We start from the raw sequence: 20,138 nt of genomic DNA on the forward strand, positions 1-20,138 counted from the left end.
GTCTTAGGCATCCAGCGCACTGCCTGACCCGAAGCGCGGACATGACCTGTTTTCGTACGTTGGACCCTGCAATGGAAGCGTGTTATAGAAGCCTAGGTAACCAATGGTCAGTGGCAAGGCGGCAGAGGTGGGTCGCGAGCGCCACTCAAGGTTTCGCGTACCTCCGCGCCACAGGCATTTGCCGCTCCTCGCCCCTTCCGGCCCCTCCCTGTCGCGTGTAAGGCGCTTGTGCAGAAGCGTCCGGAGCCAGCGCGGTGAGGACCATGTTGCTTCCGAACATCCTGCTCACCGGTCAGGGCGCGCGGTGGGGGTGGTGCTGGACGGTGGGGCCAGCCTGGGACGCCCGAAGTGGGGGGGTCGTTCAGTGTTCTGTGTCGGGGGTCGACAAGGGTCGCATAGCGTGGCACTTGTTGGGGCCTCGTGACCGGCCCTCGCGATGGTTGCGGGGGGAGGGGACCGCGAACGTGAATTTTGTTTGGCCAGAGGTTGGCCCTTCGGTGAGGCGGAGAGAGGTAGATGTATCTAGCTTCCTTTTTTGGCAAGCTGCCTAAGCTTTCTCAATCAGCTTTTTGTTTGCAAAATGGCCGTTGCCTCTTGGCAGAGTTGTCTTCAGGCTTTTAGCAATATAATGTAAGACAGTGTCTGGCCTTTGGTAGATCTCTTAATGGTGGATGCTTTAGGCCTCCGGGGCCCGTTTCTCGCTTTTCCTTTCTTTCTGGCAGATTTCGATGAAAGGATTCGGGTGTTTGTGGTGAGGGGTGATTAATTTGCTATATATACTTGTGAAGTTAGCTTCAGAGGCTTTTTTTTTTTTTCATTATTTTAAGAAGGAAAGGCATCTACTGAGTATCTCTGGTCGTTTCTCGTGTAGAGATGTTCTAAGATTCGCTGTGGGGGTTCATCTGGGTCTTTGGATCTATACTGAGGGCGCTTGTTATATATGAGGGATAGTAAAATGCTTCATACCGATCTTGTAAAGAATATTATTTTTGGTTGTTTAACTCTGAAAATGTTTATTAGACTGTAGCAGTTAATGGCATCCTAGGGCATTCATGAAAAAAATCTAATGGATGTAGATAGATGCTATTGCATTATAAAAATTGAGGCGGTTATTTATTGGCAGCACACAAATCCTTCTGTTTCTGAAAGCTGCAGATTAACCTCAACAAATTAATGGTTAGCCATGACGATTTCTTACGAGGAAGATTGTACAACATTGATTTGTTTGGGTCAGATAGTGAGTGTCTTGGGGTTTTTTTAACATTAAACCATATCGTCAAAAATCTAAATGTGTTTTATTGAAAACATGGTGAATTCAGAGTTCAAATTTAGTACATTATAGAGGATTGTTACTGTCCTTACATGAAGATCTATTCCTATTACCTTTTTTTGCTTTTTAGGGCCGTACCTGCAGCATATGGAAGTTCCCCAGCTAGGGGTCATATTGGAGCTGCAGCTGCTGGCCACAGCCACACCAGATTCAAGCTGCATCTGTGACCTACATCACAGCTCATGGCAGTGCTGGATCTTAAACTAACCGAGCAAGACCAGGGAACCATACCGAATCCTCATGGATGCGAGTTGAGTTTCTTACCACAGAGCCATGATGGGAACTCCAGTTCCTGTTATCTTCAATTAAAATGATTAAATTTTATAATTTCAGTGGTATTAAACCTGAGCAGCTGAAAGTTATGAGTTTGGTTATATATTTTGAAATACAGTAGATATAAAAAATAAGATAGAAGTTCCTGTGGTGGCACAGTGGGTTAAGGATCTGGCTTATTCACTGCTGTGGCTTGACTTGCTGCTGTGGTGCAAGTTCAATCCCTGGCCTATAGTCATGGCCAGAAAGAAAAAAAAGGGAAGTTGAAAAACAACATATAGTATTGCCACTTACATAAAAGGGAGTATTTGGTGTGTGCATGTATATATACACACAGTGTGAAGATATGTACACATATGTAGTATGCTATCATATATCTATATATGGACATATTTACAAAAACATACATATGATTCTTTAGAGAGATAAAAGAAACCAGTTTATACTGGTTGCCTCTAGGGAAGAGTACAGAGGGTCCATATTGGAAATGAGACTTGTCTTTCATACTGCTGAACTTTTTCCCATGAACAATTTAATTTTTTAAAATTAAAGCAAATAGGAGTTCCCGTCGTGGCTCAGTGGTTAACGAATCCGACTAGGAACCATGAGGAACCATCCCTGGCCCTGCTCAATGGGTGGGGGATCTGGCATTGCCGTGAGTTGTGGTGTAGGTCGCAGACGCGGCTCGGATCCCATGTTGCTGTTGCTGTGGCTGTGGCGTAGGCTGGTGGCTATAGCTCAGATTGGACCCCTAGCCTGGGAACCTCCATATGCCGCGAGTGCGGCCCTAGAAAAGGCAGAAAGACAAAAATAAATAAAAATAAAATTAAAGCAGGGAGTTACCGTCGTGGCGCAGTGGTTAACGAATCCGACTAGGAACCATGAGGTTGTGGGTTCGGTCCCTGCCCTTGCTCAGTGGGTTAACGATCCGGCGTTGCCGTGAGCTGTGGTGTAGGTTGCAGACGCGGCTCGGATCCCGCGTTGCTGTGGCTCTGGCGTAGGCCGGTCGCTACAGCTCCGATTCAACCCCTGGCCTGGGAACCTCCATAAGCCGCGGAAGCGGCCCAAGAAATAGCAACAACAACAACAGCAGCAACAACAAAAAAGACAAAAGACAAATAAATAAATAAATAAATAAAATTAAAGCAAATAAGTCATGGTGATTTATTTGAGATAACTAGTTTCAATCTGGGGATTTCCATGGTGGTAGCAGACAGCCTTTGATTGTCATCAGATTCTCCCAAGCCTCACTCCTGGTAGAATCTGATACACTGAGTAGGATTGTCACATCCAGCAGGCTTTGGGTGGTTTTCATTAGGTTATGGTGTGAATTTGTACAGGATCGCTAATTAGGAAACTTTTCAGTTATTAAGGACCTTAAGGACAGATCATTGGCTAAAAATCTAATAAATATTTTATAAACAGTTTTTTTCTGTGGCTTGTCTTACAGGTACACCAGGGGTTGGAAAAACCACACTCGGCAAAGAACTTGCATCAAGATCAGGATTGAAATACATTAATGTGGGTGATTTAGCTCGAGAAGGTAAGGGACACTTCAGTGTTAGATTTGCTTTTTTTTTTTTTGTCTTTTTTGGGCTGCACCATAGGCATATGGAGGCTCCTAGGCTGGGGGTGGAATTGGAGCTGTAGCAATGTGATTCTGAGCCACGTCTTCGACCTACACCACAACTCGAGGCGACGTCGGATCCTTAACCCACTAAGCAGGGCCAGGGGTCAAACCTGCATTCTCATGGATGCTAGTCATACTCGTTTCTGCTGAGCCACAATGGGAACTCCTATATTTGCTTATTAATAAGGGCGGGAGAAGTAACAGAGTGTTGGTGCTGTACTTGTATGGGGGTATATAAAGCAGGAAGATTCCCATTAAGGAATTTGTGCTCTATTGGGGACCCATAGAAATAGAACAAGTTATTTAATGCTGTAACCTGGTTATTTTGACCATTACATCCCTTCCACAGTCAGCCAGCAGTTCTTTTTGACAGTACTGATTGGGACATTTTCCATGAAGATTGGACTTAGGACAGATAGAATCTGAATATGAGAGTATTTTGAGTTGGGTGAAAACCTAAAGGTTGGGGTATTGCTAAGTATATCTGAAGACTGTGAATATCTTGAGCTCACTGTAAGGATGTTATTTTGAACTCAGGCATCAGGACATAGCTGTCCTATGTGTTCTATGGGATTTTCTTAGATTAGTTTGGTAGGTGCATGCCTGCAAGCAACTGCACATATTCTAAAGTGACATGTTTTTATTTATTTAACCTGTTTTTCCCAAATCTTTTATTATTCTCTTATTTGTGTCTTCATCTTTTTACATTCCATAATGGGTAGAAATGCAGTAAATTTAAGTAAAGGGAACTTTAAATGAGTCTCATTAAAATGGAAAAAATTTAACATATTTTTTAAATTTATATTTTTGAAAATTTAACATGTATTTCAATTTTTTAAAGTTCCTGACAGTTGCTTCTAAAGTAACTATTTCAGGTTTGATCTAATGTACATATTTTTTTCAAATGATCTAAAGTCTGATCACCGGATATCATGGAGTCTGGCAAGATGGCTTCTCCCAAGAGCATGCCGAAAGATGCACAGATGATGGCACAAATCCTGAAGGATATGGGGATTACGGAATATGAGCCAAGAGTTATAAATCAGATGCTGGAGTTTGCCTTCCGATATGTGACCACAATTCTAGATGATGCAAAAATTTATTCAAGTCATGCTAAGAAAGCGACTGTTGATGCAGATGATGTGCGATTGGCAATCCAGTGTCGTGCTGACCAGTCATTTACCTCTCCTCCCCCAAGAGATTTTTTATTAGATATTGCAAGGCAAAGAAATCAAACCCCTTTGCCATTGATCAAGCCGTATTCAGGCCCTCGATTGCCACCCGATAGATACTGTTTGACTGCTCCAAATTACAGACTTAAGTCTTTACAAAAAAAGGCATCTACTTCTGCGGGAAGAATAACAGTTCCGCGGTTAAGTGTGGGTTCAGTTACTAGCAGACCAAGTACTCCCACACTTGGCACACCAACCCAACAAACCATGTCTGTTCCAGCTAAAGTAGGGACACCAGTGTCCCTCACAGGGCAAAGGTTCACAGTACAGATGCCCACTTCACAGTCCCCAGCTGTAAAAGCATCAATTCCTGCAACATCAGCAGTTCAGAATGTTCTAATTAATCCATCATTAATTGGGTCCAAAAACATTCTTATTACCACTAACATGGTGTCATCACAAAATACTGCCAGTGAATCATCAAACGCATTGAAAAGAAAACGTGAAGATGATGACGATGACGATGATGATGATGACGACGACTATGATAATTTGTAATCTAGCCTCGATGCATGTAGCATGTATACTTGGTTTTGAATCCATTGTACTGGGATTAAACATGCATGCTGGATGTTTCTAAGTTATGTTGTAGAAAAATAGTATTTAATGAGTAAAGGTGGTTACCATATTTTTTAATTGCTATATGTTGGACGTTAATAGGATTAGTAATGGTTTTTATCAGCCTTTAAGTGTGAAAAATAAAGTTGTAATTCATCAGTTTGATTGTTGATACTTTGACAGTTATGTTTTTAGAAGCAATTTTTGCCTCATCACCGACCGACCGAAGTTAACAGTTGGAAAAACTTGAGGTTGTTACAGTCTGTTCATTACCACTAGTGTGTCACTTCTAGTGTCTTCAGATGTTTAGGTCATAAAATGATCTCTGGTGTATAAGTCACTCTGTGAGCTGTTCTTGTGGAGAGATCACTTAGTCAGGATTTTTATTCATATTAAAATCCTCACCCATTTAGATTTATCTTTCTCAATGGCCAGACTTCCTCCTAGGTTCCATTTTTTCTATCCCTTTGCTTATATTGAAAGACCTTGGTATGTCTCCCAGTGTCTCACCACTTAAAATTTTTAAAAAAATTTTTTTCTAGTGTCTCTTTTTGCGGATGAGTTTTGTGCATCTTTGCTAGTCATGCTCTTGCTATAATAAGCCAGTGTTTTTTGTTTTTTGTTTTTTCTTTTTAGGGCCACACCCACGATATATGGAGGTTCCCAAGGCTAGGGGTCGAATCTGAGGTAGCCATTGGCCTGTGCCGCAACCACAGCATTGCAGGATCGGAGCCAAGTCTGCAACCTACACCACAGCTCACTGCAACACCAGATCCTTAACCCTCTGAGCAAGGCCAGTGATTGAACCCAAGTCCTCATGGATTCTAGTCAGGTTTATTACCACTGAGCCGTGACAGGAACTCCTGAACTTTACTAGTTCTGACAAGTGATTTCAGTCACATAGAGTAGTCATATTCAGTTGTGTCTTCCAGTTCTAATCTCACCCACTTGATATAATATTTCTGAACTTAATGAAGTTGCTTTATAACCTGTCATGAATTGCACTGAGAGAACACCAGACCAAGGATAATCCGCTGTGGGACACTCTTTCCTCTTCACCGAGTTGTCCTCTTGTACTCGCACCATTTTAGCTGTGTGCCTACCTGATGGTGCATAGTCCTGACCATCCTTTGTGTTTTATTAATGAGATTATTTCCTGAGATGGACTTTACCTTTAAGGAAAAGTGGGGGTTTTTTTCCTCTCGCATTTTGCCAGATAAAAGAATTTCTGGTCTTGTGTTAGATGAGGTACTTTACAAGTTTTTCTTTCTTTTTTTTTTCTTTTAGGACCCAAGCCGGGGCACATGGAAGTTCCCAGGCTAGGGGTCGAATCAGAGCTGCAGCTGCTGGCCTACACCACAGCCACAGCAACATTATATGTGAACCACGTCTGCAACCCATACTGAAACTCACCACAATGCCGGATTCTCAACTCTGAGTGAGGCCAGTGATCGAACTTCATGGATACTAGTCAGGTTTGTTACCACTGAGCCGCAACAGGAACTCCTGTAAGGTTTTTCAAAATGTACCAGGTTTCTTTTCCCACATACCATATGGATATATCTAAAAATCTTACTAGGAAATAATTTGAGACATTGAGCCTCCTCATTTTTTCCAAATGGTGCTGCTGTATTTTAAGGGAAACCCTGCAACCATCTACAAAGCAGTGGTTCCACATGGGGGGGGGGATTTTTGCCCTTCAGGGGACATTTGGCAACTTCTCAGGTTTTTGGTAGTCATAACTTGGGAGAGGGGGGAGCAGTGTTGCTAGTGACCTCTAATGGGTAGGAGTTCTGCTGAACATCCTGCAATTCACAGGACAGCCCTCCATCCCCTTAAGAGAATTATCCAGCTCAAAATATCAGTAGTATTTCAGGTTGAGAAACTGCTATAAGTAATGAGACTTTTAAAAACAAACTGGTTTTAAAGTCTAAATGGACTTTATTGCCATTGTAGTAGTCGTGTTAATTGCTGTATTAACTGTAAGACATGATCATTTTGCCATTCAGAACCAAAGCAGGAAAAATTAGGTGGGGAATTAAGTTTAAAAGTATGGAGAGTCCTGAATGTGGAATGACTAAGAATGCTATTTTTACCCCTGTTCTAATCGCTCACATTCCTCACTTGATGTCCCTTTCCATATGTAACCATTTAATTACACTTTTACCAGGATCCTTAACCTTCCTGCCACCAGTTATTAGGCTTCAGCCTCTGTTCCTAGCCCCAGGGTGCTTATAGGTCAAAACAAAGTAATAGAATTGTTGACATTGGATACATTTCAAATACCTGGCCCTCAACACTTAAAATCTTAATATTTATAACCCAGTGGTGGGAAGCTCCTACTGTTTTTTTGAGAGCCATTAGCTTAAAACTAGGCTGCAAATCCTGAAGTATTTGCTGTCTGACCCTTTGCAGAAAAACCTTGCCATACCTGCCCTAACCTCTACATCCCGTTTTTTCCCTTCACTTTAATCTACCACTGGAAGCCTGTGAAACTAGCTTTTCCATTGCCCTCTCCAACACTGCTCTCCCAAATTTTGCTCTTATTCTCTCCCACCATAAACCTTTTTCCCTTGATTTCATTGCAGCCAATTTGTAATCCTGCCCCTCCCTCTAGTAATCTCATTCACTCAAGACTACTCATGATAATTCTTAAATTTATATTTGAAACTTAGCCCAGTTTCTAGACACCTACCAAATGTAACCATCTGGATAGTTAACATATTTCAAAATTAATATGTTTAAAAAGCATGTTCTTAAAGTCCATTCAGAGTTCCCATTGTGGCTCAGTGAGTTAAGGATCCAATGTTATCTCTGTGAGGATGCAGGTCCTATCCCTGCCCTCAATCAGTGTGTTATGGATCCATCATTGCCATAAGCTACGGCGTAGGTTGCAGATATGGCTCAGTTCCAGTGTGGCTGTGGCGCAGGCCTCAGCTGCAGCTCCCATTCAGCCCCTGCTCTGGGAACTCATGCTGCAGGTGTGGCCTTAAAAAGGGAAAAGAAAAAAAAGTACATCTTTGAAGTCATCTCTGACTGCTTGCCTGCTCCTGATTCCTGTCCGCCACATGTACAAATGTATTTATACTCTACACAGGTGCACTTGGCTCCTGATACTGAAGGTTTGCAAAATCCCATTAATATCCCAACCCATTTTTAAAACTGTTGCTGTATCCCAGTGGTACCATTCATAAGACCATTTGTGCTAAATCTCTTATTCTTCAGAATTCTTCCTCCCCCTTATATCCTTTAAAAAGGGAGGTGGAGAGGATGTCATGACTTGAGCTTTTTAGTGATTAAAAAGTCTATCCTCCTTGGAGTTCTCATCGTGGCTCAGTGGTTAACAAATCCGACTAGGAACCATGAGGTTTCGGGTTCGATCCCTGGCCTTGCTCAGTGGGTTAAGGATCTGGCATTGCTGTAAACTGCGGTGTAGGCTGCAGACGTGGCCTCAGATCCTGCGTTGCTGTGGCTCTGACGTAGGCCTGCAGCTACAGCTCCGGTTAGACCCCTAGCCTGGGAACCTCCATATGCCTCGGGAGGGGCTCTGAAAAGGCAAAAAAGACAAATAAATAAAAAGTCTATCCTCCTTAATGGAGTATAGGAGATTATGAACTGGTCACAGTTTACCTTCAGCCTTCCCTGCAGCCACTGTCCCCCACGTCCCCTTCAGGCCACCCACAGTGCACGTTTGTTCTTCAAACACATGAGCAATCTTCCATCTCCATGTCTTTATACTTGCTGTTCTCTTTACCTGTAGATACCCTTCCTAATCTGCCTTATAAACACCTAGCTCCTTAAAAGGCCAAACTCAACTGCCACATCTTTGGTGCTCTTTAGCTTCTCTAGGCAGAATTCATTGCTCTCCTCTGCACAGAAGGCCAGGTATCAAACCTTCCAATCCTAAACCAATTAACTTGTACTAATTGCATTACACTTATAAGCTTCTTGTTGAATCGAGGCAACTGTTTCCAAAGAAGGAAATCTGAAAATGTTTTAAAGTATTGGTGGCCGCCTCAAAATAGATAACTAGCATCCCTTTATCATTAACTAAAAAGAACTTTTGGAAAGGTCATGATTTTATATAGCTTGACTAACAACAGCTGGGAAGGTCTTTTAAGCCTTTTAACTGGCTCCACAATTGACTTTTTTTCTGGCAAGTAATACATCTCTAAATCATAAAACTTTGTTTAGGAACCTGATTTAATTTTCTAAGCTTTTGGTAGTTTAATCACACCAAGCTCTTTTTTCTTTCTCCTCTGTCTTTGCCATACGAAGATGTTCTGTGTAGACAACTATAAATTTGACTTCTAACTGAAACTTTCTAAAGTAGCATAAATTTTTCCTCTTTTTGGAAATTTGAAATGAAGTTGAGAATCCATCTATTTCTCTCCATTCCCCGTAGTACAGGTTGTTATAATTATCACTCACCTAGAATTCTGCAGTAGTGATTATATGGTATCTGTACTTCTCCTGGATTTGCTTCCTTCCAACTCCACATGGAAATCAAAATGATTTTTAAAAATTTGAAGTTGTTCATGACATTTCATTCTTAAAATGCTTAATGATTTTCCTTTGCCCTGAGATAAAGTCTAAACAGCACAGCCTTCAGCACCCTTTTTAATCTGGCCTCAATTCAGCTGACCCCTCATCACCTGAAAGACTTTTCCTCCCTGGAAAGGCCTGCCTTACCATGTCTCTCTGCCTTTGAATATCTTGTTTTCTCTGTTGAGAATCTTTACTACATGGCTCAGTGGTTAACGAATTTGACTAGGAACCATGAGTTTTCAGGTTCGATCCCTGGCCTCACTCAGTGGGTTAAGGATCTGGCATTGCTGTGAGCTGTGGCATAGGTCGAAGAGGTGGCTCAGATCTGGTGCTGCCGTGGCTCTGGCATAGGTCGGCGGCTACAGTTCCAATTAGATCCCTAGCCTGGGAACTTCCATATGCCATGGGTACAGCCCTAAACAGACAAAAAAAAAAAAGGAATCTTACCCCTAGCTAATCCCTTCAAGTCTCCACTTAGAAGTTACCTCTTCCAGGAAGCCTCCCCTAATATGCCAAGTTCATGGTCTTAACCTAAAAGGTGCCCATCCTGTTGCTCCCATACCACTATGATCCATAATGTTAAAATATTATCATTTCCAGGTTACTTGTCTGTCATCTCCAATTTTACTGTAAACTCTTCGAGGGAAGGATTGAGTTTGTTCAATTTGTTCGCTGGGGTTTTTGTTGCTTTTTAGGGCCACACCCACAGCATATGAAAATTCCCAGGCTAGGGGTCGAATTGGAGCTACAGCTGCAGGCCTGCGCCGCAGCCACAGCAACGCCGGATCCAAGCCACATCTGTGACCAAAACTGCAGCTTGATGCAACACCATATCATTAACCTGCTGATTGAGGTCAGGGAATTGAACCTGCATCCTCATGGATACTGGTCAGGTTCTTAACCCACTGAGCCACAGCAGGAACTCCTAGACAGCATATATTTTTAAAGATTTCACTAGTCTGGATTTAAAATATGAAAGAACATTCATCTACTCTAGATTCCCATATAGTACAAAACTGTAGGTATTCTTAGATTTTGTGGCATTGTTAAAAAAATCATGGTATTGTAAAAAAATATTTACTTACGTTTATTTAATTATATAATATTTCAACAAGTTAGTAAACCAAGGTTTAACTAATTTGCTATTGTTGATCATGTTTTATCATTTCATTATTTATAACTTTTTCTGGTTAGAAATTAAATGGTTAAAGAAATCTCTGAACAGATAAGACATTTTTCTTTAAAAAATTATTTGGGAGTTCCCATTGTGGCTCAGTGGTTAACGAATCCGACTAGAAACCAGTTTTCAGGTTCGATCCCTGGCCTTGCTCAGTGGGTTAAGGATCCGGTGTTGCCGTTGCTGTGAGCTGTGGTGTACGTTGCAGACGTGGCTCGGATCTGGCATTGCTGTGGCTCTGGCACAGGCCAGTGGCTACAGATTTGATTCAACGCCTAGCCTGGGAACTTTCATATGCCTCAGATGCGGCCCTAAAGAAACCAAAAAAAAAAAAAAAAAAGAGCTCATTTCAATTGCATCTCTTCTCATGTATTGTTTACTAATTATCTTTTCCAGCCTGTGTGAATTTTTGTCATATTCTTTGTTAAGCTACTTAACTGTTATTTTGATTAAGGTATTTCAGCGCTTTGTTCTAGTATAAATATTTTTCCCTGCCGTTTTTCTTTTTTAGAAGTTATATAATTTTTCATCAAACGGATTTAACATTTTGTATGTTTGAACCAGTTATTTTTTTTTCACAGACTCAAATGAATCATTCCTTTGTAGATTTAATTTTCCATTAATTATCTTTGGAATTGAGAAATTAGCTTTGTAATCCACCTAAAGTTTGTGGTATACACTAAGAGTTTAGATTGTTTTCTAAATTGTTAGCCAGTTTCCCCCACACCAAGACAGCTTAACTTTTTTAGCTGATAAGAGTTTCTGGTAACTCAATCGTAACTTAAGAAGGCAGAGGCCACAGTATGGTGCTCAGGAGGTGGCTTACATGCCCAAGATCAGTCCACAGACCCTCCAAGGAAAGATAGTTAAAACTGCCTCTGTGCCTTCTGCCACCCCCTCAAGACTACCTTTTTGTCACTTTAGATGCTTGTTAAGATAGCTAAAAGGATGATGTAAGCCTTCCTTAGAGAACAAGGTGAGCGTGTGCTTGCTGTGTCTTAGCTCTTTAGGACAGACTTCCTTTGAAAGCAGGTTTTAATTTGTTGGAAGTTATGTTAGATTTAAATCTGCCTTCTTTATCCCTGCCCCATCATTCTTGTTTTACCCTCTGAAATAAGATATACTTAGCCCTTGGCTTTTGGGGATGCTGGCAACATAGAAGTAAAGGAGCATCTAGGTCTGACTCTCCTTCCCCAAACCCCATGAAGATGTGCCCTCAGGTGACAGGTTTCATTTCTGGAATCAAGAATCTGTGTTTTTAATAAGTTTCCCATCCTTGATCTAATAAATTTGGAACTTAATCTGCTGTTCATGTGGGTGAGAGTGTTTGTATCCATGCGTCTCCTCTTGCCACCAATCTGTAGCTCAGCAAAAATAATGCAGTTCTCTTCTAGTCATAGCCCCACAGGTCCTAAAGTTGTCTACTACCCATTCCTTTTAGTTGGTTTCAATTGATGGCTAAAATGTTTTCAGGTATATTGCTATCCATGTTTCCTTTGGACAAAATTCTTCTATCAGTATTACTCTTTATATTTGGTGTCCATGTGACATCTCTTGTGTTAGTGCTTTCCTTTTTCCTCTTAGAATAACTGGAGTTCCCGTGTGGTGCAGCGGGTTAAGGATCCGTTGTCACTGCAGCTGTTCAGGTTGCTATTGTGGCTCAGGTTCAGTCCCTGGCCCAGGAATGTCCACGTGCCACGGGCACGGCCAAAATAAATAAAGACAGTGAAAAAAATAAAAAGAGTAGTTGATGATATAAATTTTCTTTCCTAAAGTCAAGAATTCATTGAAAATACTAGAAAATACTACATTGACAGGCCCATGTGAATCTCTTTTAGGGCAGCTTTATGACGGCTATGATGAAGAGTATGACTGTCCTATTTTAGATGAAGATAGAGTAAGTACAGCTTTGTTTTGTTTTTTTACCAAGTATGCATTTTAAAAATTTTAATAGGAGTTCCTGTCATGCTGCATCCAAAACGAATCCGACTAGTATTCACGAGGATACGAGTTCGATCCCTGGCCTCAATCAGTGGGTTAAGGATCTGGCATTGCCATGAGCTGTGATGTAGGTTGCAGATGTGGCTCAGATCTGGTGTGGCTGTGGCTCTGGTGTAGGCCGGCAGCTACAGCTCCGATTGGACCCCTAGCCTAGGAACCTCCATATGCTTTGGGTGTGGCCCTAAAAAGCAAAAAAAAAAAAAAAAAAAAAAAGCAAAATTAATAGGAAAGTTGACTTCAGTTTTTTTAAGGAGCACTCTTCTTTTCCTTTCTTTCAGGTTGTTGATGAGTTAGAAAACCAAATGAGTGAAGGTGGAGTTATTGTTGATTACCATGGTTGTGATTTTTTCCCTGAACGTTGGTTTCATATAGTTTTTGTGCTGAAAACAGATAACAGTGTTTTGTACAAAAGACTTGAAACAAGGTAAGAAAGGAAAAATGCTGACTTTTTAAAGTATTATATACATTTTTGCTCAGATTCCTGAAGTTGACCCACTGTCATCATAAAGGGTTCTCTTTGAAAATGTAACTACTTTATTTTGGTCTCATTGAAAACCAAGTCTGTTTGGTACCAACATTCTAAACCAAAGACAAAAAGATGCATTTGTAAAACACAGGCTGTAGTTTCTGAGTAAATGAATACCTCAACTGACAGTTTGAGTCAGTAAAATGTCTCTATAGCAACTCTATTTAGTCACGCGTTTTAATATAAACCTTTTCTAGGAAAACAGCCAAGCCAATCACATAGTCATTGCTATGGAATGAACATTACCCACCCAAATTATCCTCACAACAGGAATGAGAAAAGTTATGAAAAACTAACAAGGTAAATTAACATTTCACTAATAACATTAACTTTTAACAGGATAAATTAACATTTCACGCTATATTTGAGTTCGTCCTTTCAAGAGAGCATCAGACTTAATCCAGAATAACCAAAAAAATAAAATTTCATAGAAAGCATTTTCCCACTCTTTTGATTCAGGTGGACGAGTAGGGATTTTAGAAGAATTTAGAGAGCTGACTCAAAGGAAAACTCGAGAAGTTTGCCTAAGGTCAGGTTCAGAGTTTGTGATTCTCACTAACTGTACTCAGCTCTGACCAAGCACCATTTGGTGGGATACTCGCATAATCCTTGCACAAAAAGGTATCGTAGCAAATATATAGGGAAAATTAGGTTGGCGCTACACCTGAAAACCTTTTTTTTTTTTTTGTCTTTTTCTCGGGCCACATCTGCGGCATATGCATGTTCCCAGGCTAGGGGTCTAATTGGAGCTGTAGCTGCTGGCCTGTGCCACAGCCACAGCAACCGGGGATCCGAGCCACATCTGCGACCTACACCACAGCTCACGCAGGAGCCTTCACCTGCTGAGCGAGGCCAGGGTTCGAACCCGTAACCTCATGGTTCCTAGTTGGATTCGTTAACCACTGAGCCACGATGGGAACTCCAGCCTGAAACTTTCATCATCTTTCTTTAGGCAGGGCAAAGCAATTAAGAATATTTGAACAGAGAAGTAATAGACAGTATGGTACATATCACCTTTTCTCAAAGACCATTTAAAATTTTTATTAAAAACTGCTATTTTGCGGGTTCCATCCCTGGCCTCGCTCAGTGGGTTAAGGAGTTGACTTTGCCATAAGCTGTGGTGTAGGTCATAGATGCAGCTCGGATCTGGCATTGCTGTGGCTGTGGTGTAGACTGGCAATTATAGCTCCTCAAGCCTGGGAACTTCCATATGCCATGGGTGCGGCCCTAAATAAATAAATAAATAAATATTTTGGAGTTCCCGTTGGCTCAGCAGGTTAGGACTCCAACTGGTATCCTTGAGGATGCAGCTTCAGTTCCTGGTCTAAGAATCCGGTGTTGCCACAAACCTGTGGCCTAGGTTACAGATGCGGCTCAGATCTGGCATTGCTATGGCCGGCAGCTGCAGCTTTGATTCAACCTCTAGCCCAGGAACTTCCGTATGCCGCAGGTCCATATGCCTAAAAAGAAAACAAAATTACTGTTTTATGCAAATAATTAAAGTATGAAAAAACTGAGAGCTAGTATTTTGTTTTTAACCATTGAAGATACTATAAAGTTAATCAACCTTTTAAAAAAAGGTTTATTGAAATACATTCCTATACCACATAATTCATCCATCTGAAGTAGCTTTTTTCAGGGCCGTACTCATGGCATATGGAGGTTCCCAGGCTAGGGGTCCATTCAGAGCTACAGCTGCTGGTCTACACACAGCCACGGCAACACAGGATCTGAGCCACGTCTTCAACCTACACCACAGCTCACGGCAACGGCAGATCTTTAACCCACTGAGCAAGGCCAGGGATCAAACCCGCAGCCCCATTGTTCCTAGTCAGATTCGTTTCCACTGTGCCATGACAGGAACTCCCATTTGAAGTAGTTTTAAATATATTCACAGTTGTATGTCCATTACCATAATCAGTTTTTAAAAATCCAGTCTCCCACACAAACCACCCCCCATACCCATTCATAGTCACTCTCCATTTCCCCTCAATCCCCAGTCCTAGGCAACCAATGGATCTCTTTGGATTTGCCTGTTTTGGACATTTTACATAAATGAAATAATGCAAACCATGATCTTTTGTATCTGGCTTCTTAGCATAATGTTTTCAGGGTTCATCTCTGTTTTAGCATGTATCAGTACTTTGTTTCTTTTTATTGCCAAATAATAGTCATTGTATGGTATATAATATTTATCCATTTATCAGATTGTAAATATTTGGGTTATTTCCACTTTTTGGCAATTATGAATAATGCTTGCTATGAACATTCATGCTCATGTTTTTGTGTAAACATCATGCGTTCATTCATTTATCTTGGGTGTTGGATTTCTCTAGGTATAGGATTGCTGGGTCATAACCTTTTGAGGAACTGTCAAACTGTTTTCCAGAGTGGCTGTACTATTTTACATTCCCAAGAGTAGTGTATGAAACCTCCAGGATTTTCACATCCTTGTTATTAAGCTTTAATTTTTAAAATTTTTATTATAGTTGATTTACAATGTTCTGTCAATTTCTGCTGTACAGCAAAGTGACCCAGTCATACATATTCTTTTTCTCACGTTATCCTCCATCGTGTTCCATCACAAGTGACTAGATATAGTTCCCTGTGCTATACAGCAGGATCTCATTGTTTATCCACTCCAAATGCTATTGTTTGCATCACGTATCTGAAACTCCCAGTCCATCCCACTCCCTCCTCCTAGGCAACCACAAGTCTGTTCTCCATGTCCATGAATTTGCTTTTTTCTGTGGAAAGGTTCATTTGTGCCATATATTAGATTCCAGATATAAGTGATATCATACGGTATTTGTCTTAGGTGAGTCTCCCAAGGCACCCTTATCTGTATTTTTTATTGGAGCCATCCTAGTGGATGTGAAGTAGTATGGCATTGTGGTTTTGATTTGCATTTCCTTCATAGCCAGTGATGTTGAGCATCTTTTCATGTCCTTATTGGCCCTTCGTATATCTTTTTCAGAGAAATATCTATTCAAATCTTTTGCCCAATTTTTTGTGTGTGTCTGTCTTTTTGCCATTTCTTGGGCTGCTCCCGCGGCATATGGAGGTTCCCAGGCTAGGGGTCCAAACGGAGCTGTAGCCACCGGCCTACACCAGAGCCACAGCAACGCGGGATCTGAGCCATGTCTGCAACCCACACCACAGCTCACAACAACGCCCGATCCTTAACCCACTGAGCAAGGCCAGGGATCGAACCCGCAACCTCACAGTTCCTAGTTGGATTCGTTAACCACTGAGCCACGACAGGAACTCCTGCCCAATTTTTTTTTTTTTTTTGGTCTTTTTGCTATTTCTTTGGGCTGCTCTCGCAGCATATGGAGGTTCCCAGGCTAGGGGTCGAATCGGAGCTGTAGCCACCCACCTACGCCAGAGCCACAGCAACGCAGGATCCGAGCCACGTCTGCAGCCTACACCACAGCTCACGGCAACGCCGGATCGTTAACCCACATGAGCAAGGGCAGGGACCAAACCCGCAACCCCATGGTTCCTAGTCAGATTCGTTAACCACTGCTCCACGACGGGAACTCACTGCCCAATTTTTTAATTGGGTTATTTTTCCTTTTCTATTAAGTTATAAGAGTTGTGTATGTATTTAGATGTGAGTCCCTTATCAGATATATGACTTGCAAAAATTTTCTCCCATTCTATGGGTTGTCTTTTCTAAAAGTTAATCACCTTCAAAGTAGTTCAGTTTAATTTTGGTTGTTACAAAGTTTGAGTTTGAACTTTCCTTTTTTTTTTTTTGTCTTTTTAGGGCTGAACCTGCGGCACATGGAGGTTCCCAGGCTAGGGGGTCCATTCAGAGCTACAGCTGCCAGCCTGTGCCACAGCCACAGCAACACCAGATCCAAGCCGCGTCTGCAACCACAGCTCACCAAAACACCGCATCCTTAACCCACTGAGCAAGGCCAGGAATCAAACCCACAACTTCATGGTTCCTAGTTAGATTCCTTTCCGCTGAGCCATGATGGGAACTCCTGAATTTTCCCTATCTTTTTCATTAGTTGGCTAATTTACATCTACGTAAAGATTACATAATTTTTTTTCAATGTCTTTGGAATTGGTACAGATACATTTGTGTTATCAAGTACCCAACTAATGTATGATATTCTCTTATCATAAGCATTTTATTAAATGCCATCTATTCGTTTTACCTGTCTATAACTTAACTCCTCTAACTCTTCTGAAATTCAGGACCATAGCTGTAGACTGTTTATCTCATGGCTCAGAATCTGGACTGAGGTAGGTAGAGTGGCTAACAAATCATAGGGAAAAAAATTTCAGACAAACCTAAACCTTGGTCCTTAGTTTAACCCTCTTGTCAAAGAGGTCTCTCATATTGACTAGTGGCAGTCTCTTTTCTCTAGTAAAGAGACTACAGGAAGTACTTTTGCATGATCTTTCATGTGTTCAAAAGAATATAGTTTCAAAAGTGTCCACTTTCTGGTGTGTTCCTAAAACTCTAGTTAATGCCATTCAGTTTGCCTTATCTTTTCTTTGCTTTCTAGGGGTTATAACGAGAAGAAACTAAAAGACAATATTCAGTGTGAAATTTTTCAAGTTCTCTATGAAGAAGCCTTAGCATCCTACAAGGAAGAAATAGTGCATCAGCTACCAAGTGATAAACCAGAAGATCTGGAGGATAATATTAATCAGATATTGAAATGGATTGAGCAGTGGGTCAAAGATCATGGCTCTTGACTTACAAGAATGGACACTTTATACTCACTCTTGATATCTTCCCTATCCTATAAATTGTTCAGTTATCAGTAGAACTTTTGCATTGAAATTGTGGATAGTTAAAAGTTTATGTTTGGGGTTTTTTTCCTCCATGAGAAAGCTAAACAATTTCAAGTATAATGAATAATAATAATATTATTAAGGATTAGAAGTTAAAACTATCATTGTTTAATGCTTCAGTTGCTAAAGAATAGATAAATCTGACCAAATGGGTTGCTATCTTTTAAGTTTATTATGGAAGAAAATGAAGATGATCTCTTAAAATAAAACTTAAAATTATCAGTTTTCCATTTTTATTTTTTTAATTTAAAAGAAAATGGAAGTGGTTAATACTGGCACTCTGTATAAAATTCAAAAGGAACAGGCGTTCCCGTCATGGCGCAGTGGTTAACGAATCCGACTAGGAACCATGAGGTTGCAGGTTCTATCCCTGATCCCTGGCCTTGTTCAGTGGGTTAAGGATCCAGCGTTGCCGTGAGCTGTGGTGTAGGTCACCTGATTAGACCCCTAGCCTGGGAACCTCCATAGGCCGCAGGAGTGGCCCCAGAAAAGGCAAAAAGACAAAAAAAAAAAAATTCAAAAGGAACAAAAGGACAGTGCCTGGCTTACTATTGGTTCAACTTAGGATCTTTAAACTTTTTTTTTTGTCTTTTTGCTCTTTCTTGGGCCGCTTCCACGGCATATGGAGGTTCCTAGATTAGGGGTCGAATGGGAGCTGTAGCTCCCGGCCTACACCACAGCCACAGCAACGCGGGATCCGAGCCGCGTCTGCAACCTACACCACAGCTCACGGCAACGCCGGATCGTTAACCCATTGAGCAAGGGCAGGGACCGAACCCGCCACCTCATGGTTCCTAGTCGGATTCGTTAACCACTGTGCCACGACGAGAACTCCTTTTTTTTTTTTTTTTTCCATTCTGTAACATTTTCATTATCCCACCCAAAAGAAGTCCTCTACCTGTTGGCAGTCATTTTTCATTCTTCCCTTCCCCTAGCCCCTTGCTATCACTAATGTACTTTGTCTCTATAGATTTGCATATTCCAGACATCTTCATATAAATGGGATCATACAATATGTGTTCTTTTGTGTCTCGCTTCTTTCACTTAGCACAGTGTTTTCAATGCCATCCAAGTTGTAGACTTAGGGGTACCTAAGTCCTTTATATGATTGAATAATATTCCGCTGTGTGGCTATTCCACATTTTGTTTATCCATTCTATCAATGGCACGGTTGGGTGGCATCTACTTTGGACAATATGAATTGCAGACATTTGGGTATAGATTTTCGTATGGATATAATGTTTTCAGTTCTCTTGGATATAGCTAAGAGGGGAATTGCTGGATCATATTACAAGTGAGTTTAACATTTTCAGGAAATGCCAAACTGTATTCCAAAGTCGTTGCATTACTTTACATTCTCATCATCCCTGTACTCGGGATCTAATTTCTCCATATCCTTGACAACAACAGCCATCCTGAAGATGTACAGTCGTATTTCATTTTGGTTTTGATGATGTTTGCACAGAATTCCATTAAGGATGTAGTTTATTGAGTCCCCTACTGATGGACATTTAAGTTGTTTCCAGCTTTTTGTTTTTAATTTTATGAGAATGATAAGAAAGGATAACATATATTACTATGTGCCAGGCACTCTTTCAAACACATTTCAAAAGTGGTGAACTCTGAATTCATATGACTACTACCTGAGGTGTAGGTATTATTATTATTTCCATTATAGGTGATGGAACCAAGCTTCATAGGGTTAAATGATTTACTCAGAATCACAACTAGGAAGTATAAGAGTCAGGCTCTTACCCATTAAATTGTGCTGCCTAATGCATATTTAACTTTGCACATGCAAGTTTATTGAGTAAATTCCTGGAAGATGAAATGTACGCAAGCATAACCTTTACAAGTTTCATTTAAATAAACTTGCCTATCATGTATATGTAAGACTTCATGCAAATCACTGTTGAGGGGAAGGCCTCCCAAGATAAATTCTTGCCCTCCAGATGATCTTAGTCAAGTATACAAAGAGGATAAACACACAAATGGACACTTTGAACAAACAGATTGTGATGCATGCCCTATAGGAGATTCTAACA

General features: G+C 41.0%; 2 protein-coding genes across 4 annotated transcripts; both read left to right on the forward strand.

The window, feature by feature from the left end:
* The first annotated feature begins 34 nt into the window (after positions 1 to 34).
* Positions 35 to 18,306, forward strand: AK6 (adenylate kinase 6). 3 transcript variants are annotated; one of them, XM_047795838.1, is made up of 5 exons: positions 35 to 254; positions 3,054 to 3,146; positions 12,587 to 12,645; positions 13,028 to 13,173; positions 17,802 to 18,306. In XM_047795838.1, exons 1-5 carry the CDS (start codon positions 104 to 106, stop codon positions 17,992 to 17,994), a joined length of 642 nt encoding a protein of 213 aa, XP_047651794.1. In that variant the 5' UTR covers positions 35 to 103; the 3' UTR covers positions 17,995 to 18,306. The 3 variants fall into 3 exon arrangements, with proteins under 3 accessions (XP_047651794.1, XP_047651947.1, XP_047651868.1); XM_047795991.1 differs by having other exon boundaries at positions 211 to 291; positions 17,802 to 18,301; XM_047795912.1 differs by lacking the exon at positions 35 to 254 and adding an exon at positions 317 to 512 and having other exon boundaries at positions 17,802 to 18,304.
* TAF9 (TATA-box binding protein associated factor 9) lies at positions 3,054 to 5,182 on the forward strand. The gene is made up of 2 exons (XM_047795737.1): positions 3,054 to 3,146; positions 4,149 to 5,182. Exon 2 carries the CDS (start codon positions 4,166 to 4,168, stop codon positions 4,961 to 4,963), a length of 798 nt encoding a protein of 265 aa, XP_047651693.1. The 5' UTR covers positions 3,054 to 3,146; positions 4,149 to 4,165; the 3' UTR covers positions 4,964 to 5,182.
* Positions 18,307 to 20,138: the final 1,832 nt, after the last annotated feature.

The sequence above is a fragment of the Phacochoerus africanus genome, chromosome 1 (genome assembly GCF_016906955.1).
Source record: "Phacochoerus africanus isolate WHEZ1 chromosome 1, ROS_Pafr_v1, whole genome shotgun sequence".
Classification (NCBI taxonomy): Eukaryota; Metazoa; Chordata; class Mammalia; order Artiodactyla; family Suidae; genus Phacochoerus; species Phacochoerus africanus.